The sequence below is a fragment of the Acipenser ruthenus genome, chromosome 55 (genome assembly GCF_902713425.1).
Source record: "Acipenser ruthenus chromosome 55, fAciRut3.2 maternal haplotype, whole genome shotgun sequence".
NCBI lineage: Eukaryota > Metazoa > Chordata > Actinopteri > Acipenseriformes > Acipenseridae > Acipenser > Acipenser ruthenus.
This window is the reverse complement of record NC_081243.1, coordinates 409,727-433,621: the sequence shown is the minus strand read 5'-3', so window position 1 is coordinate 433,621 and position 23,895 is coordinate 409,727. Positions and strand designations below refer to the sequence as shown.

General features: G+C 40.5%; 1 protein-coding gene across 1 annotated transcript in view; it reads left to right on the top strand.

Moving 5' to 3' along the window:
* Window positions 1-1,817: 1,817 nt before the first annotated feature.
* The window catches only part of LOC117401771 (plexin A3-like), a 77,839-nt gene continuing 55,761 nt past the window's right edge, over window positions 1,818-23,895 (top strand). The window contains 3 exon segments of the mRNA XM_059017061.1: window positions 1,818-2,005; window positions 11,390-12,673; window positions 15,451-15,633. Coding sequence (XP_058873044.1) covers window positions 11,486-12,673; window positions 15,451-15,633 — 1,371 coding nt within the window. The 5' untranslated portion in view covers window positions 1,818-2,005; window positions 11,390-11,485.

Sequence of the window (23,895 nt, the reverse complement as noted above, 5' to 3'; positions counted from 1 at the left end):
TGTGTGTGTCTATATATGTGTGTGTGTGTGTGTGTGTGTGTGTCTATATATATGTGTGTGTGTGTATATATATGTGTGTGTGTGTGTGTGTGTGTGTGTGTGTGTGTGTCTATATATGTGTGTGTGTGTGTGTGTGTGTGTGTCTATATATATGTGTGTGTGTGTATATATATGTGTGTGTGTGTGTGTGTGTGTGTGTGTGTGTGTGTGTGTGTGTGTGTGTCTATATATATATAAGATTAAGCTATACTATTTTTTTTGCAATCTGTGCACATCCTCTCTATGCAAGGAACGACGTCACAGTGCGAACAGCTGGTCCAATTAGCGCACAGACACCAGACCCTCGCGCATTATGAATGTGTTAGGAACAGACGCGCGCTGGAGAATTATCCAAACTGCACCGGTTTTGCACAGACGACGTTTATCCTGCCGGTGGAGAGTAATTTAATATGCTTGATTAATTGGTTGTGTCTATACAACTTGAGCTGGCGTGCATAAGTCTATCCAGTAATTGAATATTCATCCATTTGCATTTCTGAAGCAGGTGTTGATTTTGAAAGGGCTTGTTATTATTATTATTATTATTATTATTATTATTATTATTATTATTGTTTAGGGGGCACACTGCTCCCTCCCTCACCCCCCTAAGAGAAAGGGGGCTCCCTCCAGTCCAGGGCAGGCTTGAGGCACGGAGACTGAACTGCTCCCTCCCTCCCTCCCTCACCCCCCTAAGAGAAAGGGGGCTCCCTCCAGTCCAGGGCAGGCTTGAGGCACGGAGACTGAACTGCTCCCTCCCTCCCTCACCCCCCTAAGAGAAAGGGTGCTCCCTCCAGTCCAGGGCAGGCTTGAGGCATGGAGACTGAACTGCTCCCTCTCTCCGTCCCTCCCTCCCCCACCCTCCCCCACCCCCCTAAAAGAAAGGGTGCTCCCTCCAGTCCAGGGCAGGCTTGAGGCACGGAGAGTGAACTGCTCCCTCCCTTCCTCCCTCACCCCCCTAAGAGAAAGGGGGCTCCCTCCAGTCCAGGGCAGGCTTGCTTTTTATCATAGCATTTTGGCCAAACATCAAGCTGTGCGAGACCGTTATACACTGAGGTGTTAATTATAATATTCATTATTTAAAAAGCGTTACACATAAATCTAAAACTAAAAAAACAAACGTATTTTTTTTTCTAATACAAAACATGTGGAAAACAAATGGTAATTTTAAGATAGCCTACGCCTGGCTTAGCTCCTCAGTAGCATTGCTAATCTTAGATTGTGTACTGTGTCAAAATATCCTGCAAAATCTCCCCAAAAAAACAAACATTACCATACGGTCATTTTTCTTCTCCTACAGTATTGCTTGTCCAAACACCGTTATTAATTCCTTCCAGGCAAAAACACACACGCACACAGATTTTTCAACTGTCATTAAACATTAAACCGACTGACAGAGGGGGGGAAAAAAACACTAACCCAGTTTCTTCCCCTTAGGTGGGTAATGTGAAATGAAATCGTCTAATTTTGCAGACATTGCCTCTTTTTTTTACCTTGAAAGCCGTCTACGAAATAAGCGTCTACTGGAGCATACCACTCCGCTCGGGAGCGGGGTATACCTGGTTTGATGAAAAATGAGTTTGGAGGGTGGGGTTAAACACAACACCGTGTCCTTTTAAAATAGATAAGTGTTTTGAAGGAAGTAATAATAATAGTTTCGAATCTTAGATAGAAATGGCGTTCTTGTATTAGATAAAGACGCGAATGGGTTTCAACCCCCCCTTTCTGAAGTTGGTACATTCCTATTTTAAAGGGCGAGACTCTACCAAGTCTGTGCGAGATTGGCGAGAAAGCTACTATGGTTTCTTATAAGGGGTGTCTGATCAGCAGAATGAAATAACAGTTTTTCGCCGGGTGTTTTTCATTTTTTCTTCTTGATTGACTTGCTCTGGTTCTCTTTTTAAAAGCGAAACAAAAGTCCACTTTCAGTTTTCCAGGCTGTGGGATATAATTTGGAACTTGGAAACAGGTAAGCCCTCGGTGTGTTTGTGTGTGTGTGTGTTTTTTTAAAGACAAGCACGTTCCCCTTGCTGAAACGGATGCACAGTGGCGCTGATGTTGTTAAATTGTTTGCATATACTGTGAGGTAGTCGTAGTATTACAGTGTGCTTGAGTTGCAAGCTGCGCGTCCCGTTTGCATGGCTCTGCCTTTAGCCCGTTTGCTGTCAAACCTGACTGCAGAATACGAACGCAGGACGTGTAAATAATAATAATAATAATAATAATAATAATAATAATAATAATAATAATCATTTCTTACTCGGCACCAGAACTGAAAAATGATCCCCAGTTGTGTTTCTCTTCATAAAAAATACAGTCTGTTTTTATATATTTCTCTGGGGCGGTGGGTTTTGAACACACTAATAAGTTGGAGAGATTTGTACGTGTTTTCTGGAGAGGCTACGCGTTTGATGGTTTTGCTGTTAAGCCTTTCCTTTCTCGTGGTATGTACAGACCCCCCATACACGGCTAGAGATTGTATTATTATTAATAATGACGACCCGGCACGGCTCCCTCCCTTTTTCAGTTCAAAACGATACACTGTACTTGTGGTTATGAATGATATCATGATAAAGTGCTTATATATATATATATATATATATATATATATATATATATATATATATATATATATATATATTACACAGCACATCGAAAGCCAGTAACTATTATTAATACATCTGTCATCGATTCGTCTCTTCTGTTTACTGACGGTAGTTGCAATGGATTTGTAACTTATCTTTCGGATGGACGACGAGGGTACAGTGTTTTATCACGTTCTTTCTCGGTGTTTTTCCTCAATGGATACTGTAAATCATTTTGAGGGGCCGGCTTTTAAAATGAGCTAATTAAGACAAGCAGTTGATTAATGAATTAAGACGAGTAACAATATTAGACACTGTAACCGTCTGTCTAAATTAAACATGCATCTATCAATCTGTCTCTAGCTAATATATATATATACATATACATATGCTTGTTTTTTTGTGTGTAGAATTGGTGTATGTATTCAACGGTACTTAATTAGGCATGGGGCTAGAAACGGAAGAGGGTTCTTTAAAAAAAAAAAAAAAATCACTTCGCTGGCATTGTCTGCTTATGTTAGAGACAATTTGAAGTGTATAAAGAGTGACGTTGGTGTTTTTTTTTTCATATTTGTTGGGTGATGCCTTGTGCGGTTTTGTTTCTAAATATGCATAAGCATTGCCGCGTGTTTATGAAGGCAATTCGTGTTAAATGTACCCTCTCTCTCTCTCTCTCTCTCTCTCTCTCTCTGTGTGTGTGTGTGTTGATTTATCAATAGTTTTCCTAGGTTTTTTATTATTGAAAATATATGATATTGAGATCTCAAATTTGCATATCGGATTTGGGTGTGGTTGCTAAGTCACTATTTTTTTTGGTAAGTCTTTTTTGTGTTATGCAGAAATGATTCCCTTCCATAAGCACAGCAAATGTTTATTTTTATTTATTTATTTATTTATTTATTTATTTTAGTGATCGCTTTTAATTGGATTAGCTGACGCCCTTCTCCAGGTAAGAATAGGAAAGCGAAGGCAAAGAAAGTTCTTAAACGTCAGTTCAGTCCTATAATAATAATAATAATAATAATAATAATAATAATAATAATAATAATAATAATAATAATAAACAACTTCTACATATCTGGAAAATCGATTCATTCATATTAAAATTGTTACACGAAATGGTTCAATAAAATAGTACTAGGTCTGTCTGTCTGTATTTATGTGTTTGCAGTATACCCTTTATAAAGATTTACCACAGTAAAATTGCACATTAATGTTGCAGTTTCTCCATGCATTTACAACAGTTAATATGCTATACCCTGTTTTTAATATGCTTTACCAGACCTCTCTGTGCTTTACAATGCTTCCCTGTGCTTTACCAGACCTCTCTGTGCTTTACAATGCTTCCCTATGCTTTACCAGACCTCTCTGTGCTTTACAATGCTTCCCTATGCTTTACCAGACCTCTCTGTGCTTTACAATGCTTCCCTATGCTTTACCAGACCTCTCTGTGCTTTACAATGCTTCCCTATGCTTTACCAGACCTCTCTGTGCTTTACAATGCTTCCCTATGCTTTACCACACCTCTCTGTGCTTTACAATGCTTCCCTATGATTTACCAGACCTCTCTGTGCTTTACAATGCTTCCCTATGCTTTACCACACCTCTCTGTGCTTTACAATGCTTCCCTATGCTTTACCAGACCTCTCTGTGCTTTACAATGCCTCCCTATGCTTTACCAGACCTCTCTGTGCTTTACAATGCTTCCCTATGCTTTACCAGACCTCTCTGTGCTTTACAATGCTTCCCTATGCTTTACCAGACCTCTCTGTGCTTTACAATGCTTCCCTATGCTTTACCAGACCTCTCTGTGCTTTACAATGCTTCCCTATGCTTTACCACACCTCTCTGTGCTTTACAATGCTTCCCTATGCTTTACCAGACCTCTCTGTGCTTTACAATGCTTCCCTATGCTTTACCACACCTCTCTGTGCTTTACAATGCTTCCCTATGCTTTACCACACCTCTCTGTGCTTTACAATGCTTCCCTATGCTTTACTAGACCTCTCTGTGCTTTACAATGCTTCCCTGTGCTTTACCAGACCTCGTTAAAAAAAAAAAAAACGTGGCCTTTATTAATTAATTTTATTTATTTATTTTAAGGTAACTAACCCGTGACAAACGATCGATGGTAAAAGGTCAAACTAACAGCGACACCTGACAAACGTTTCGGCCGGTGTCTTCATCAATTTAACTCCCCGCGGTGAAAGCAGATCGTCACGTGATACAGTCGCACCTTCTCTCTTTCTCCAAATAAGAAAACAGCATTTAAGAAGTTAACACGTTTTTAATTCTGTTTGTTTGTTTTTAATTCGGGTTTGTCATCTCACCTTTTGACACGCATTCACAAACACAACGCGGGCCAGGATACACGTCCTGCATCCGAAACTTTCCTCTTAACGTCCAAATTGAATTAAAATTATATAGACGTGTTATGTTTTATTTACTTATGCAGTTACATTTTAAGAAATAAAAACCTTAATCAATATTTTCGCTTTTTTTTTTTTTTTTTTTAGTTTTTGTCTTCTTCAATACAAAAAAAAAAGCAGAGAATGTTTTGAGGAAAAAAATATATAATAAATGCCACATTTATATAGTCGCGTCTGTGTGGGGCTGTTTTCTACCTGCTGTGTTAAACCGCCTCTAAATCCGACACGGTTCACGGGACAATAGTCTTTGCATGTGACGGATCAGCTAATTCAAACTTCCCCAGGCAGGAAAAATGTTGTAAAAACGATAGAGGAAGCCCATTTGTGCCAGTTAGTTTTGAACAGCGAGACAAAAACGATTAACCTTTAACCCTGCGTTGGTCGCTCGGTTCCTCAGAGTTCTCGACAGTCCTTCATAACATGATTTCCATTACACGAGAGTAGATGTTAAAACTTCATGCTGATTTGAACTCGGCTCTCGCCAAGATAAGCACCAACTAAGACGTAGCTTTACAGTAAACTAATGTGATCCATATGTGTCTCCATTCATTTACGTTTCTCATTTACAGAGAATAACTTAAACTTGTAAAATAATAAAACGTTCTTTCTTTCTTTCTTTATTTATTTTTACCTGGTAACAAGTTTCCCCTTTTTTAATAGGCCTGTCTTTTAAAATCATGGATTTATTTATTTATTTCTTAGCAGACGCCCTTATCCAGGGCGACTTACAATTGTTACAAGATATCACATTTGACCTACAATCTGAAGTTTCAGGACAAATAAAATTAATGTGCAATTTTGGAGCACAAAGGAAAAGTATTTAAAGGGATGGAGAGCAGACCGTTACATCATTAACTGTGCAGTAAATGACATCACTGGCCCATTGATAGATTTCAAAAGTCTATCATAAAAAAAAAAAGAACCGGTTATTGAGAAATAATTTTATAAAGGCAGACAAAATCAATAGAATTGAACTGCTTGAGTATAATACAAGAGAAACGAAGTTTGAAAGAGTAGCATTAATAATTCTAGATTGTAAATTATTACCTAACGTTTCAAAAATAGTTTGAAAGAATTTAAGTGTGCTTCTTAATTTTGAAAGAAATATTTCTGGTAATGGCTTTTTAGAAGGGATGCAAAAGTTACTGACATTTTGGTCCACAGTAAACGTCAACGAATCATAGACCCATCAAAGGACATTCAAACCTGTTGGAGCACTGTAGGGTGCCAATATATTAGCAAAAGATCAAAGTGAAATCGCAAACAGAGAAAATAAATATTCAATCTTAAGAAACCAGTCACACAAAAACTAGAAAGCTTATTTATGGTAGATTTTGGCCAGGATGCCTGAAGGGTTAAATAGACTCATTAGCTATGTATTAAATGACATCACAAGGACAGTAATAGATTTCAATAGAAATGAGTGTAGCTACCATGGCATCAAAAACCTGAAAGGCTGTTTATTTTCAAACACACGTTCCCTTGACAAAGTGTGTGTGTGTGTAGTGGTGAGGGCTCTGGACTCTTGACCGGAGGGTCGTGGGTTCAATCCCAGGTGGGGGACACTGCTGCTGTACCCTTGAGCAAGGTACTTTACCTAGATTGCTCCAGTAATAACCCAACTGTATAAATGGGTAATTATAGGAGGCTGTGTGGTCCAGTGGTTAAAGAAATGGGCTTGTAACCAGGAGGTTCAAATCCTAGCTCAGCCACTGACTCACTGTGTGACCCTGAGCGAGTCACTTCACCTCCTTGTGCTCCGTCTTTTGGGTGACACTTTGTTGTAAGTGACTCTGCAGCTGATGCATAGTTCACACACCCTAGTCTCGTATCTTGTAAAGCGCTTTGTGATGATCCACTATGAAAGGCGCTATATAAAGATTATTATTACCTGATGTTGAATTTACAGCTGTGGAAGGAGGGTGGATCTCTCGGTCGCAGTTTTTCGTTTGTTGTTTCAGGCATGCAGCTTGGTAGCTGAAAATGAATTTGGGTTTACATTCAAGCTGTAAAGATTAGTGACATTAGCCAATGGGATGCACAAAGGAGAATTGTGAAGTCTTCCGGACAGTGTGATGACTTGTGTAAATATAAGAACCAACACAGAACAGCAGACTAAGCTGGAACAAAATAGAGAAACATTGTCAAAGATGTTACTTTAGTGCAGGGGTGTAATTTTGGTTTCTGTAGCTAGGGCTAACACAACTCTGGCCGAACGTTTTGCATCACCCTATAGTTAACATATTGAATTACACACCAGCGCTTTGTAGTTTTGTTTCCAGATACTAAACGGAAAAACTGACAAACTGAAAACAATGTGACATTTTGAAATCTAAAATGAACTACAGTACTACTGTTCTGACTTCCGGTAGATTTTTGCGATGTCATTTAGCAGTTTCTTTGATTCACATGACTTTAAATAAAATATCTAAATTATGTTAATAATTGTCAATAAGTTCCCAAATAGAAAACACTGTTATAGTATTGAGACCATGGACATTGGAAATGGATTCACGAATGAGAAATTTCACAGTGAAAAGAAAATGAAAAAAACAGGTTCTGCTTTCTCCTCTCTGCTTCATACACTCCTGAGGTCAAGCTTGTAGTAAAACCTGGAATGGGTGAAACTGCTATGCAATAGGAGTCTTATTCCCATCCCTGTCTGAAATGGCTTAATGGTAAGCTAGTTTCATGTTTTGTGTCAGTGAAGATTTAATATCCAGTAATGCATTTAGTGTCGATACAAAATCCAACAGGCTTGATTGATGTACAAGATCTGTACAGGAATTTGCAAGATTTGAGCTTGAAAAAAAAAATGACAGCAAGGATTTAGTGCTAGGTATGCATGAAATCCATCATTCTCCTTGTATTAAACCATGCATAGTTCTTGTATTAAACTGGCATTTATGGAACTGATCCTAGCCCATTTCTGGGTCAATAGATACTATTGTAGCATTTTGTGCTTTTGATAACTTTTATTCAATAAGAGTGGATTGTATTTGGCTAAGAGAACATAAGAACATAAGAAAGTTTACAAACGAGAGGAGGCCATTCAGTCTATCTTGCTCGGTTGGTTGTTAGTAGCTTATTGATCCCAGAATCTCATCAAGCAGCTTCTTGCAGGATCCCATCCTCGCTTAACCTCTTTATGCCAATTCATTATGTGTTGGTAGGAAAGCACTGAAACATGCTTTGAAGTGATACTAACCAGTGGTGTAAGCTGAAATCTGAAGGTGCCAGAACACCACTAAAACACAGATTCTCTCAAACAAGCATTTCCACAACGAGAGAGAGAGAGAGAGAGAGAGAGAGAGAGAGAGAGAGAGAGAGAGAGAGAGAGAGAGAGAGAGAGAGAGAGAGAGAGAGAGAGAGAGAGAGAGAGAGAGAGAGAGAGAGAGAGAGAGAGAGAGAGAGAGAGAGAGAGAGAGAGAGAGAGAGAGAGAGAGAGAGATCATGTTTTTTGCATGACCTGTGAAAGCACCACAGACCCAGCAAGCGATCTCAATGTTACAAACACTGGTTCGTGCTTGGTCAAGTGTGGCTTTGAAACAACACCTCGTGCCATTCTTTTTCTAATTGAGTGCTCTTGACTCGTTTTAGAGAGGAGTCGGTGACAAAGCCAGCATCTGTTGTGGCCTCGTGTGGTGTCATCTTTTAATTGGATTCCCAGATCCATTTTCAAGTGTAGGAGCCGCGTTCGAAATTGTCATGGAATTGTCATCTTCTGTTGATGCGATACACCCATGAAGCGTTTGTAGCTTAAAAAAGCAATTCCATAAATCTCACCAATGGCGTTCTTGGATTCTTTATCTAGGTTACAGTTTTGAAAGTCATTTTTATGTTAAAATGTGAAATCTGGTACTACACTGGGCTGCAAAAATCTACGTTTGCAAGTGATGCTTTCAGTTCGTGTTACACTTCCCCACCCCTTCAATGGCTTCTTTCCTGTCCTTAACCAACCAACACCCTCTCCTGTTGACTTGCTTTTAGCCAGTAACGTGATCCGGAAGACCTAGGTCAGATAGGTCAAATGACCAAGAAGGTGCGGAAAGATTATCTGAGAGAAGGTGCGTGGAAACTTTCTTTAAGTGTGGAAGCAGATAACTTGGCAATCTTTTTTGTTCGCTACAATCGCTTGAATCTATTTTTGTGTGTGTGTGTGTGTGTGTTTTTTTTTTTTACTTTAATCTGACCAAGTTTCAGTCAAGCAATCTTTATTTTACGGAGCGTCTTTCGTAGTGGACCACCATCACAAATCGCTTTAGTTTAGAAAGTGATGTATTGAAAGCGGGTCATCTTCTCCTTCTCCTTCTTCTCCTTCTCCTCCTTCTTCTTCTCTTCCTCCTTCTTCTCCTCCTCTCCTTCTTCTTCTCCTTCTCCTTCTCCTTCTTCTCCTTCCTCTCCTCCTCCTCCTCCTTGTTCTTCTTCTCCTCCTTCTTCTCTTTCTTCTTCTCCTCCTCCTTCTCCTCCTTCTCCATCTTCTCCTTCTCCTTCTTCTTCTCCTTCTCCTTCTCCTTCCTCTCCTCCTCCTCCTTGTTCTTCTTCTCCTCCTCCTTCTTCTCCTCCTTCTCCTCCTTCTCCATCTTCTCCTTCTTCTCCTTCCTCTCCTCCTCCTCCTTGTTCTTCTTCTCCTCCTCCTTCTTCTCCTCCTTCTTCTCCTTCTCCATCTTCTCCTTCTTCTCCTTCCTCTCCTCCTCCTCCTTGTTCTTCTTCTCCTCCTCCTTCTTCTCCTCCTTCTTCTCCTTCTCCTTCTTCTCCTCCTCCTTCTCCTCCTTCTCCATCTTCTCCTTCTCCTTCTTCTCCTTCTTCTTCTCCTCCTTCTCCTCCTCCTTCTCCTCCTCCTCCTCCTCCTCGTTCTTCTTCTTCTTCTTCTTCTTCTTCTTCTTCTTCTTCTTCTTCTTCTTCTTCTCTGGGTAAGGGCGTCTGCTAAGAAATTAATAATAATAATTTCTGAAAGCCAGCGCTAGTTTGAACCACCGTGAAACAACAGACCTCTGCTAGCTAGGAGTGTAGCGATTCACTGTGTATCGATGAATCGTGATGCTTTCATTACACGATCTATTGTAAGAGAGGTCTGTGTTATTTGTGATGCAAGAACCACAACGTAGCTCCCTTTAGTTCACTGAAAGTGTGTTTTTCATTCAGTAGGTGTATGAAACCTGCTCTCCCTATCTCCTTTTTAATTAGTGTTTCACAAAAGTCATTAAATGATCACCTGATCTTAGTAGGCATCATACAAGTCACTCATCAGGACTATTGCGTGTGTCGTAATACATATTGCATTGCGATATCGTGATAGCATGATGTTAGTGTATTGATACACGCCTGTTCTTAAGAGAGTCTAATAAATTCTGACTTTGTTTCACCCTCAACCCCACTCTCTCTTTCTCTGTGTAATTAAGTAATGTGCTGGGGATTATGGTTAGTGACATCTATAAAGGTTTATTAGCAGTCCAGCAAAGCTTGGCAGTGTTTGGATACCTTGAGATCAATACCTCCAGCGCTGCGGGATTGATTGGACAAATTGGATCATTAATACTGAGCTTTTAAATGGACTGGAGATGGGTTGAATTAACAAAGGGTTTGGGCTGCGCCTGTGTGTGGAATTAACTCCTCTGCAGTGACTCTTTTGAGAGCTAACAAAAGCAATCTGTTTATACCACAAGCGTGGGTATATCTAGCGTGGGATGCATTATAGTTTATTCCACTTGAGTGGAATGCCATGGGCAGCAGTGTGGAGTTTAGTGGTTAGGGCTCTGGACTCTTGACCGGAGGGTTGTGGGTTCAATCCCTGGTTGGGGACACTGCTGCTGTACTCTTGAGCAAGGTACTTTACCTAGATTGCTCCAGTAAAAAACCCAACTGTATAAATACATTGTATGTAAAAATAATGTGATATCTTGTAACAATTGTAAGTCGCCCTGGATAAGGGCGTCTGCTAAAGAAATAAATAATAATAATAATGAGTGGAATACCATGCTTACCTGGGACTGGCTTTGATGGAGCTGAGCTTTGGTAGTTCAGACAATACCGGCACCAATTTTTAGTTGTTTTTATAACCACTTTAACATATCTGTTTTTTTTTTATTTGGACTCTGGTTTCCTTGAGAACGAGTTTAGTCAAGAAATGCCTGCGTCTGACATCTAAAAAGATGGTTGCAAAAAAGGCCATAAACAGGGTTGGAAATGAATCTAAGCATAGCCTGTTGGCAATGAAGTTAAAGATCCAGCAGGTAAAATAGTCGGAGGGATCGAGCCAAGCAGATGAATGAACATTTTGGCAAATGCCTTCGTCAGTTATATCACTAAACCATTTTCTCTTTTTTCTCTTTCCTGTAGAAATGTTTGGCTGAACCCCGGACGAAACTAACAGCAGACGGGCATAAAGCAATTAATTTTCACGTCTCCCTCCTTCCCTGCACCCCTCCGGACAGAATGAAACCCCGGTGGCTCACCATCGCTCTGGCCCTGCTGCACTTGAGGACGTCGTGGGGAGCCCCATCGTCGCCCCCAACCGCGGGCTCTCCTCTCCCCCACTCGGGCACCTTCTTCCAGGTCTCGGATACCAGCCTGAGCCACCTGGCAGTGCACAGTCAGACCGGGGAAGTGTATCTGGGTGCCCTGAATCGCATCTACAAGCTCTCCGCCAACCTGACGGAACTGCGGCTTCACGTGACGGGCCCGGTACAGGACAACGCCAAGTGTTACCCTCCCCCCAACGTGCGGGCCTGCGCCCACAAACTGGCCCCTTCCGACAACGTCAACAAGCTGCTCCTGGTGGACTACGCCGGCGAACGCTTGGTGGCATGCGGGAGCGTCTGGCAAGGCGTGTGCCAGTTCCTGAGACTGGATGACCTTTTTAAGCTGGGGGAACCTCACCACCGGAAGGAGCACTACCTCTCTGGGGCAAGAGAGGCCGACGGGATGGCCGGGGTCATGGTGGCGGGAAGCAAATCCGGGACCAAAAAGGGAGGTGGCAACTTGTTCGTCGGGGCGTCCATCGACGGGAAATCGGAATACTTCCCGACGCTGTCGAGCCGGAAGCTGGTTGCGGATGAGGAGAGCGTGGAGATGTTCGGCTTGGTCTACCAGGACGAGTTCGTCTCCTCGCAGATCAAGATCCCTTCGGACACCCTCTCCCTCTACCCGGCTTTCGACATCTACTATGTCTACGGTTTCGCCAGCCGCGCTTACGTCTATTTCTTGACCCTCCAGCTGGACACCCAGCTGACCCAACTAGACGCCGGGGGAGAGAAGTTCTTTACCTCCAAGATCGTCCGGATGTGCGCCAACGATTCCGAGTTCTACTCCTACTTGGAGTTCCCGTTGGGCTGCACCAAGGACGGGGTGGAGTACCGGCTGGTTCAAGCCGCCTATAAGCAGCGTCCCGGCAGGAAGCTAGCCCAAGCGCTGGGCCTGTCCGAGGACGAGGATGTTCTGTTTGCCGTCTTCTCCCAGGGCCAGAAGAACCGGTCCAACCCTCCCAGAGAGTCTGTCCTCTGCCTCTTCACGCTGCGCGACGTCAACGAGGCCATGAGGGACCGGATCCAGTCCTGCTACCGAGGGGAAGGAAAGCTCTCCTTGCCCTGGCTTCTCAACAAGGAGCTGCCTTGCATCAATACAGTGAGTATTTGGAGATAACTCTGAGGACTTTTCTGGTCACCACATTAACAGAAGGACATAGGGGTTAGAAAATGTAGCTCTTGTACCATTGTTTTGGTATATTATTGAAATAATCAGGAGCCAGGAGTTTGAGCAGGGTTAGAAACTCACACTAGTACTGCTGCTGCTGCTGCTGCTGCTGCTGCACCCAGTCCTGGGGTTCAGAGCTTCCCTCAATGAAGTTGATATTGAAAAGATCAGGAGCCAAGAGTTTCAGGAATCGGGCAAATTCCTTTTATCCAAGAAGGATCAGGGGGGACTTGATTAAAATCTTTAAAATCTCAAAAGGAGTTGACCCAAGACAATACTTTAAGCCCAGCACACAGTACATAAGACACAGTTAGAAAGTGGAAACAGACTTGGGACAGAGGGAAGGAGACTCTTCTTCACACAGAGAGTGGTGAGGGGATGGAATGGGCTACCTAGTCATGTTGTTGAAGGAGACTCTTCTTCACACAGAGAGTGGTGAGGGGATGGAATGGGTTACCTAGTCATGTTGTTGATGCTGAATCACTGGGATCCAGCTTGACAAAGTTTTGGTATCAATTAGCTACTAGGAACTGGACGAGTTCTGATTCATAAACATGCTGTTTCTTCTGTTCTTAGACAGCTTAGGTATTTTATATCAGCTGGAAAAGATCAACCCCAGTGAGAGCTATGTGTGAAAACTCTGTCAATAGTTTCCCAAAGAGTAAAATGAGCCGTCATACGATGTGCAATTAATCCTTGTTTTCGCTTGCGATCCACAGTTCTCCTAGCGGGGCGAATATTCAGTCACAGATGCCCGCTGTCTAAATGGGTGGTCATGCGTTGAAAAAAGCAGTGAGACTGGGAGGGAAGTTAGCTGAATCGAATCTGTGTTGAGAAAATCTGGTTTAAATTTTCCTTTTACTCCAAATGTATTGCAGATTGCATTTGGAACTTGATATGCACACATTTTGTAGTTTTTGGCAGTCGTTGATTTAACCCTTTCATATAAATAGATGGGTGGGGAAAGAAATTGGTTTTGGACACAATAAATATCATTGAATATTTTTTCAGTTTTTTTTTCCATTGCTTTATATATGGGGGGGGGTGGGTGGCATTCTACTCCTATGAGGTCATCATGCATTTCAATATATATATTAGAGGATTTTGGGGGTTTTTAGTCAACATATGAGGTCTCCGTGCATGAGTGTGTTAATGGAAAAACAGTTTTAAAATCGTTTTTACAGAGTTTTGCGCTGCAGGTAACATCAGCTTTAAAGAGAGGATCGTCTCTGTTTTACAAATCTCTCTGTGTGCCATTTTAAGAGACATAAGAGAGACATTTAAGAGAGGGCTCCATAGAAACCAGGAGACATTGCTAAGTGTTATTGCTTGGGGTCTTTTACTGGAATAGGGAAAATCTACTTGGGCAGTACGAAAAAACAAAAATCATGGTAGAAGCGATTATGCAACACTCGTACACTTTTTGTATAGTTACAGAATTAGATACATGCTTGCAACCCTTAAAGTTTCCCCATGTCAGCACTATGCATTTAACTTTTGCTGTATCATGATTTAATTATACAGTACTTTATTACACTTGTCTGCTTTTTAACATAGAACAACCATCAAAAATATTTATCACCCTCCTGAACCAATGATCGCATTTGTAGTTTTTTACGAGAATAGTTTTTGAACATGTAGCTGCCATCCTTAACCGCAAAACAGGTAATAAAGTTATAACTTTAAAGAAACTACAGATTGATCAGTTCATTCAGAGAGGATTAACCTGTTACCTTCAGTACCTGGTCATTTCAGTGCCTAAACTAGGGTAGTTCTGAAACCCAGGACTGGGGTTCAGTGCGAGGTTTCAAGACCCATTTTAGTATCAATCTCTCCTACGTTCACCTGAAGAGACCTTGAAGTCTTGTGATTAATTATGGTTTAGTCCGTCCAATAAAAAGGTAATCACCTCTCCTTGTCTGTCTAGCATCTGTGGACTAATATGGCTACCATTTCATCTATTATAATTATTGATTTCTTAGCAGACGCCCTTATCCAGGGCGACTTACAATTGTTACAAGATATCACGTTATTTTTACATACAATTACCCATTTATACAGTTGGGTTTTTTACTGGAGCAATCTAGGTAAAGTACCTTGCTCAAGGGTACAGCAGCAGTGTCCCCCCACCTGGGATTGAACCCACGACCCTCCGGTCAAGAGGCCAGAGCCCTAACCACTACTCCACACCGCTGCCCATCTATCAATAAGCCCTGTTTTATAACTTTTACCTTCGAATCCCTAACGGTGGTTCTTCACACAAAGATGTTTCTCTACATATTAATCAATCAATCAATCAATCAATCTCTATTTTATATAGCGCCTTTCATAGTGGACCACCATCACAAAGAGCTTTACAAGTTAGTAGAACAATGCATAATATATTAAATACAGTGAAATACAGGGCATAGCACATTAAATACAAACAGTAAAAAAATATGTATATATGTACTTGCTAGAACCAAAGTCGTTGTATTTATCTTGCTCTTAATTGTATTATCACTTGTACTGTGATTCTTGAAATGTATTTTTGTTTATGACTGTAAGTCGCCCTGGATAAGGGCGTCTGCTAAGAAATAAATAATAATAATAATAATAATAATAATAATAATAATAATAATAATAATAATAATAATAATAATAATATTTTTTCATATCTGTTTTGATGCTGTTTTTCTTAACCACTGTGCTACTTGGTTTTCTTTCAGCCGATGCAAATAGATGATAATTTCTGCGGTCTGGTCTTGAACCAGCCTCTTGGGGGGCTCCGTGTGATCGAGGGGACCCCACTTTTCGAGGACCGGATGGACGGGATGGCAGCCGTCGCTGCTTATACCTACGGGGAGCATTCGGTGGTGTTTGTGGGTACACGCAGCGGGTACCTCAAAAAGGTAACGGTGATGGGTTCTATTGTATACTCTATCATTTGTTCTGTGAAGGGGCAGACACTGGGGTGCACAGAGGCTCTCTGCCATTGCCTTGGTGCTGTTTTATATTCACATCATGGCTTGTTATCGCTGTGTTGTCTGTTTACTCTCTCGGTGCACTAGAGCAGCCATTTGTTTACCACTGTAAATTTGCACATTGCAATTTTTGCAATTTTTTTTTTTGCAGTTTTGTCATGCTATACTATGCAGTTACAGTTTTCTGTGGTTTGCAGTGTTTTTTAAAATGCTTTCCCATACCTCTCTGAGCTTTTAACTGTTTACCCTTGCTATGTTTTTTTAATGGTGATCTTTTTGTCGCACCTATGTCCGGTTACAGAATGGAGTTTAGGTTGTAGACTCTAATCCCTGCTATTAAAAAATGGACTGGGTGCAGCTCTATAGAATTAGCTTCATGAAGTTGAATGAAACCTGCTGATTTTTAATGTTACGTTAACATATTATTATTATTATTTGTTTATTTAGCAGACGCCTTTATCCAAGGCGACTTACAGAGACTAGGGTGTGTGAACTATGCATCAGCTGCAGAGTCACTTACAATTACGTCTCACCCGAAAGACGGAGCACAAGGAGGTGAAGTGACTTGCTCAGGGTCACACAGTGAGTCAGTGGCTGAGGTGGGATTTGAACCAGGGACCTCCTGGTTACAAGCCCTTTTCTTTAACCACTGGACCACACAGCCTCCAATTACAGTTTCCATATACTTCACAAAAAACTGACAAAATAAAGGTTAAATAAAATATCTAAATTATGTTCATGTAGTTATTATTATTTTTTTTTTTTTTAATTGTGTCAATCTTAAAAATTCTAAGCTTTTGGCTGTAGTGTGAGTTTCTCACCTTCCAGTCGTTAACAGTAATATGATAATTTATTTTCTTTCTTTCTTTTTCTTTCGTTCCCAAAAGACAGAAGTCAAAACTTCCTTTCAGCTATCAGATTACTAAAGCAAAGCCACACGACTGTCTGCAGCACAGCGATTTCTGTCTTTCTTTCTTTCTCTCTCTCTCTCCCTGTCTCTAACCACAAGCACGCTGCATCCCTTTTGGAGTGATCCAGAGATGCATTGCCCAGAAAATCACACAGCGTTTGGGGAAAGAAGGGACCCGCCTCTCTCTTAAAATGCTTGTTTGTTTTGGCAGAACTAGAAAAAACAAACCAGCTTTCACTGCTCGGAGATGGTGCGGGGAATGCCCTCTCTCACTTCCTCCCTCAGCACAGCACTCTGCAGGGGAGTCAGGTGACTCAGTCACTGACAAATTACAAGTAGGGGAATTGCCAGAGATTTACACATCTGCTATGAGGGTCAGCTGTAGGGTTTGTGCAGTGAAGCCATGTTTCCAAACGTTGTCTATGTCTGGTAGTGTTTCTGTTGAAGACACAGAGAGAGACTTCTAGTGGGAACGTTTGCCATTGAATTTATGACGTTTCTTTTAGTGTTTCTATTGAAGACACTGAGAAAGACTTCTAGTGGAAACGTTTGCCATTGAATTTATGTAGTTTCTTGTAGTGTTTCTATTGAAGACGCTGAGAGACTTCTAGTGGAAACGCTTGCCATTGAATTTATGAAGTTTCTTTTAGTGTTTCTGTTGAAGACGCTGAGAAAGACTTCTAGTGGAAACGTTTGTCATTGAATTTATGAAGTTTCTTTCAGTGTTTCTATTGAAGACGCTGAGAAAGACTTCCAGTGGAAACGTTTGCCGTTGAATTTATGAAGTTTCTTTCAGTGTCTCTATTGAAGACGCTGAGAAAGACTTCTAGTGGAAACGTTTGCCGTTGAATTTATGAAGTTTCTTTCAGTGTTTCTATTGAAGACGCTGAGAAAGACTTCTAGTGGAAACGCTTGCCATTGAATTTATGAAGTTTCTTTTAGTGTTTCTGTTGAAGACACTGAGAGAGACTTCTAGTGGAAACGTCTGCCCTAACCCATCTTTACTGTTGTTCAAATTGGGTGAGACACTAAATAAATTCTGCTCTAATTCATGCACATAAATCAGACCTCTGTTGATGGAAAAGGCCTCAGCTTGCAATTTATCGTCTCTCCCGGGCTGGAAAAAAAAAACATTTGATGTCGGAGAAATCTGTTTGCAGTAAATCGTGTGGAAATGGAATTTGCTAGTTTGTCAGCTGGGGTCTTGGAAGCGCAGTTATCTGGGACAAGATAGTGTGACTAGCCACGGATTTAATCCTTCCTAAGACTCGACTTCTGTACACACTTAAATTCAGAACAATTGTCTGCGTCAAAGATAGTGAGCAGATCACAATCCAAGAAGATGATCTGTCCAGACATCTTGAGGAGATCACAGTGCGAGAAGATGAAAAAACCATCCCAGCTTAACTACTTCTGTCTGAGATCTGAACTGATCGCAATCCAAGAACTATAAAGCTCTGGCCAAAAGTTTTGCTTCACCCTCTACAATTTAACAAATGCTACTTCATAAAGTGGAATGAAACCTGCTGAGTAATGTGACGTTAACATATTCAATTGCACACCAGCGCTTTGGAGTTTTCTGTATTTTTGACGAAAAACTGACAAATTCAAAAATGGGACATTTCGAAATACTGTACTACTGTTATGGCTTCCGGTAGACTTTTGCGATATCATTTTGTAGTTTCTTTGATTACATGCTGTTAAATAAAAGATCTTATAGCAGCTGTAGATTGCTGTAGCCATCGCATATTTTTTTTTTAATTGACAGCTACCGGTAAACCACGGATACCTTTCATAATTTGAATGTTGGAAGTGGCGAGTATACCCCCTTCCTGTGTCGGTTTGGGTATTTGTGGTGTATACCTTCGTTTTTTAACAATCTCCAATTTTTTTCTGAGGAAGTTCTTGAAAATTTGATCCGTAACCAAAATCGACTACGATGTTGTCTGGTGACGGTTTTTTTTTTTTTTCTAAAAAGGAAATGTAAATATTCTCAATAACGCTCTACAATAAGCAATATCGCACAAAATTTAGCTATTTTTACACTGCGTAGGGCTGAGCATATTTGTCCCACTTCTGCTCATGCATGATTGGACAGCTGCAAACTCGGGACAGATTCTCTCTCTCTCTCTCTCTCTCTCTCTCTCTCTCTCTCTCTCTCTCTCTCTCTCTCTCTCTCTGAGAGGGAGAGAGTGTGACAATAAGTCTCTTGTGGAATAGAAGACAGATGTGTCTGATGAACAGCATGTGTGTTGACAGCTTCTGTAATCTGTAGCTGATGTTCATACAAGTCAATTACTTCCATGACCAGCAGCCAGATCAGCCCACTGTTTTCTACTAGCACTGACGAGTAAGACATCGACTGAACCCAGAGCAGGACTGACCTCTCCAGTTACCACAGGGATGGGAATATGACTCCTGTTCCATTCCTGGTTTTATTAACCCTTTCAGGAGTGGTGTGGCCAGCGCAACTGTCTAATTCAGTCAGTCTGTCCTCTTGGTGCAGCGAAAAGAGCTTCAGGAACTTCTGTTACAAACTGCTTCTTTAAAAATGACGAAGACGAGATGAATGCATTAGCTGTTGTATGGGTAACTGGAAGTATACAATTAAAATGGAGAAAATGGAGTTGGATTAATTACTGACAGGCGTAACAAAACAGTTCTGGCTACTTCTGTGTTAAATAACTTGCTCAGGGTCGCACACAGTGACTCAGTCAGCAGGCAGAGGTGGGATTTGAACCGGTGGCCTTCTGGCTACAAGCCCTGGACTTCAACCACTGCACCAAACTGCCCCCTCTATTACATAGTGACGTTCCAAAACCTTTTATTAGCTTTGGCACATTAATTTTTTAAAAAGCCGTATTAAATATTTAGCTCGGATGTGTTTAAGTGCATAAAATGGGGTTGCAAAATGCTTGTCGAATCGTAAAAATCTCGCTCGACTGTCAAAGCCGAACGGATCTTAAAATAAGGATTTGGGCTTTTTTTTTTTAGGTCTACAGTTAAGACGTCATAATACAGAGACATAGGTGCTACAAGTATGCTTATTGAGTGAACACAAAAATGCATTAGCTAAGCTTGGGAAGAGTTTCATTATAGTCAAGGGTTCATCTGTAAATAAAAAGGTGGTCATTTGGGGTGTCAAAAAAAGTAGTATTCATCTTCCTGGACTCCTAAAATTCAATTCACAGAACAGGAAGGCGTGTGTGTGTGTGTTTTTGTATGTATTGTTCATACGGTTTCATCGTTTGCAAACAATTTTCATCTGGAGCGGTCCGGCTCTAAAGAATGATCTAGAATTCATCTCATTACCAAGCAGTTTGTTACAGGATGGTTACTATCGCTAAGATAGTATCGTTACTATCGCCAGCCCTTTGATAAACTTTCTGTATTCAGTAACACCAGACACTTTGACATACTTTAGCGTCTGTTCTTTGCAATAGCAAACACAGTGTTTATAGCAATGCTGCAATAGCTGGCAGGGCCGTTTTCAGTGTTACAGGATAGGGGCTATAGTTACCAATGGCAAACATTTTGATATGCTATAGCTAGTTATTCTATGTTACTGTTAAAGTACGGTACAGAATCCAGTGTAACAGTGTAGCTACTAGACTTAGTAATACCGGACATGTTGATATAGTATCTAAAAGCAGTCCTTAAGCAGAAAAAATATAGAGATTACTATAGGGACGTTGAGAGACTTCTAATGGACACGAGACATGTGTGTGTTATTTTTTTCTTCCAGTTTGGCAGGAACGTGTTTATACCATCCCTGCCAAATACAAGCGCAGACTGTGGCTGAGGCTTAATTGATTAATTAACAATCAATTAAGCCCAGCCGTGGGCGTGCAACAAGAGCAGTCTCTCCACTTGTGGGGTGGATGAACCCAGGGCAAGGAGCAGAGCAAACCACACCTACAGTTCTCCTTTTACATTGCCTCTGTGCCTGTTAACACTGATACCACTTGTCTCTGAACTTGCTGTGCCCGAGCTGTGAGAGATCTGTTTTAAAGACACCGAACCCATTTATTTAATTAACACGTTTTTGTCGGGTTTTTTGTTCTGTAACTCGCACAAGACTGCTTGACCTGTCGCCTTTTGCCTCGGCCTGATTCATTTACAGCCGTTTTTAAAGGCTGTGCCACAACGCTGCCCTTTCACAAGAACACAAAGAGAGACTGCTAGTGGAAACGCTTGTCGGTGAATGTATGAAGTGATTTGAGTGTTTATTTATAACGTCCTTGTTTGTTTTAATAGTTCCAGTCAGTAAACAGCCCTGTGGTTTTATAAGGGTTCGTTTTTTTAATATGCTTTGCCACACCTCTCTGTGCTTTACAATGCTTCCCTATGCTTTACCAGACCTCTCTGTGCTTTACAATGCTTCCCTATGCTTTACCAGACCTCTCTGTGCTTTACAATGCTTCCCTATGCTTTACCAGACCTCTCTGTGCTTTACAATGCTTCCCTATGCTTTACCACACCTCTCTGTGCTTTACAATGCTTCCCTATGCTTTACCATCCCTCTCTGTGCTTTACAATGCTTCCCTATGCTTTACCATCCCTCTCTGTGCTTTACAATGCTTCCCTATGCTTTACCATCCCTCTCTGTGCTTTACAATGCTTCCCTATGCTTTACCAGACCTCTCTGTGCTTTACAATGCTTCCCTATGCTTTACCAGACCTCTCTGTGCTTTACAATGCTTCCCTATGCTTTACCACACCTCTCTGTGCTTTACAATGCTTCCCTATGCTTTACCAGACCTCTCTGAATCTTGTACCTCACTAACCACACTTTCAACAAGTGAGAAATACTTCTTCTGGTTGCAATGTAGGCATCTAGGCATTAAGATGCAGGCACCACTAAAATGCATTTTATATGCAGTGCACTGTAGATTCATTTGCTTTTATTTAAAGATTCTGCAATAGAATAAAAATGTGTTAATAAATATCAAATATGATTTTATATATATATATATATATATATATATATATATATATATATATATATAATACTATGGATGAGGTATAACTACAGTATAGAATTGTTTTGTAAATAACTGAATTGTTGTTATTAAAATAATTTCCGGACGTTTGGGGCAAAAGCCCTTCAGCTGATTTTTTTTAATCATCTAAACCTTTTGTGTATTTAAAAAAAAATCTTTAGATTTGCACAGTAATTTTGCAGCTTTTCCCCTGGTTATAGTTTTATTTAAATATATTGCACTGTATCTCTCTGGGCTTCACAATGCTTTATTACACTTTGCTGTGCTTTACTATGTGAAGCTCTTATCAGCAAACCAAAACTGTAATTTAAAAGCAATTCAAAGCATTAAAAAAATACAGGCAGTCGTTTTGCATCCAGATCTTTCTCTTACTGTCGGCTTCATTTCTTACACGAGCTACTGTCTCTGGAAAGCGAGAGATCATTTAATTGGAAGCAGACGTTGTTTTTTAAAAGGAAAATGCCGTTTTGCAACCTCTGCAAATTTCTCTCTCTGGTTTCCGAGCCACGTTTTTCATATCGCTGGCTCTCTCCTTAAAGCATCAATGCTTTTTTTAAAAAAAAAATGAAAGCTGGCTTGTGGCAACCGCCAGACCAGGTTTTTCAATCTAAGCCCAGAAACATTATGGTTAAAGTCTTATTTAGAACTGTAATTTTTTTTTTTTTTTAAGATTTATTTTCAGAATTTCCTTGGAATATTTTGGTTGTATAATTGCTTTGAGATCGGCAAATTATGGCCTCTTGCTTATTCACAGATTTCCATTAAGAGAGCAAAGGCATTGAGCATACTTCCCTTCAAAACTCTCTTTTGGCTTGCTGTTGTGTATTTATGTAAAGTGCCCTGGGATGAAATTATAAATTATAAATGAAATTGGGTTAGGGTGGGGTGGGATGGGTTATGGGATGGTGTTTTGGGGTTTGTTGCTCAAAGAGTTATTTAATTTTTAATTTTAAAAAGCTTTGAAAAAAGACTTCTAGTTGAAACATTGCCGTTGTGGCTTTTAAGTTTTTGGTTTTGCTAAATCTGCCTCTACCTGGCTCTGAGCTTGTCCGACCGATCCCAAATGCCAGGACTGAACAACTTTAATTATTCTGTTCTGCTCTACAAATCATGTGACAAGATCTGACCTTTCAACTCTGCCAGTCCCACCTGTCTCTGTAAATGTAGAGCAGAATGGAATGAATGATTCAGATCAGAGTAGGGTTCTCCAGACAAGCTGAAAGCCAGGTCGAGGCAGAATTAGAGAAATTAATCGCTATCTATTGAAGCAAAATTATTATTATTATTATTATTTATTTCTTAGCAGACGCCCTTATCCAGGGCGACTTACAATGGTTACAAGATATCACATTATTTTTACACACAATTACCCATTTATACAGTTGGGTTTTTACTGGAGCAATCTAGGTAAAGTACCTTGCTCAAGGGTACAGCAGCAGTGTCCCCACCGGGGATTGAACCCACGACCCTCCGGTCAAGAGTCCAGAGCCCTCACCACTACTCCACACTGCTGCAAAAGAACCTCTGAGAATAATTACAAACATCAGGGATGGGAATAAGACTCCTATTGCATTGCAATTTAACCCATTCCTGGTTTTAATGCATGCTTCATTATTTGTATTTATTTATTGCATTTATATAATGATTTTTTTATATAAAAGTATTGCAAATCACTGTACAGTACATAGCAGAAAAGAAAAACACATATTATATTTGTATAGCATGTCACGCATACAACTGCCACAGTCAGACCATTTAAAGAACAGTAAACACAATACAAAAACAGCAATTTTAAAGTTACATTAAAACCCACTAAGTTTGAAAGCCATTTTATAAAAGTTTTTTTTAGTCTTGACTTAAACTGTAACAGTCCTCATCTCAGAGTGCGGTTTGGAAGATGCAGGGTCAGTAACTCCTGCAAATAACTAGGTGCTAATCTATTCAGGGCCTTGTAAGTTAACAGCAAAATCTTAATCAATTTTATACTGCACAGGGAGCCAGGATAAAGAGGCCAAAACAGGAGTAATATGTTCACTTTTCCTGGTGTTAGTCCGAATTTTAGTGGTGGTATTTGGAACCATACCATACGTTTTGGGATGCCAGAAAAAGAAGTGCATTGCTATAATCAATTCTAGATGAAACAAAGGCGTGAATTAGTCTCTCAGCATCAGAGCTGGAAATAATTGGTCTAAGTTATATTTTTCAACTGGTAAAAAGATGCTGTAGTAACTTCCCTAATATGAGGCTTCAATGAGAGATCAGGATCAAAGATGAGCC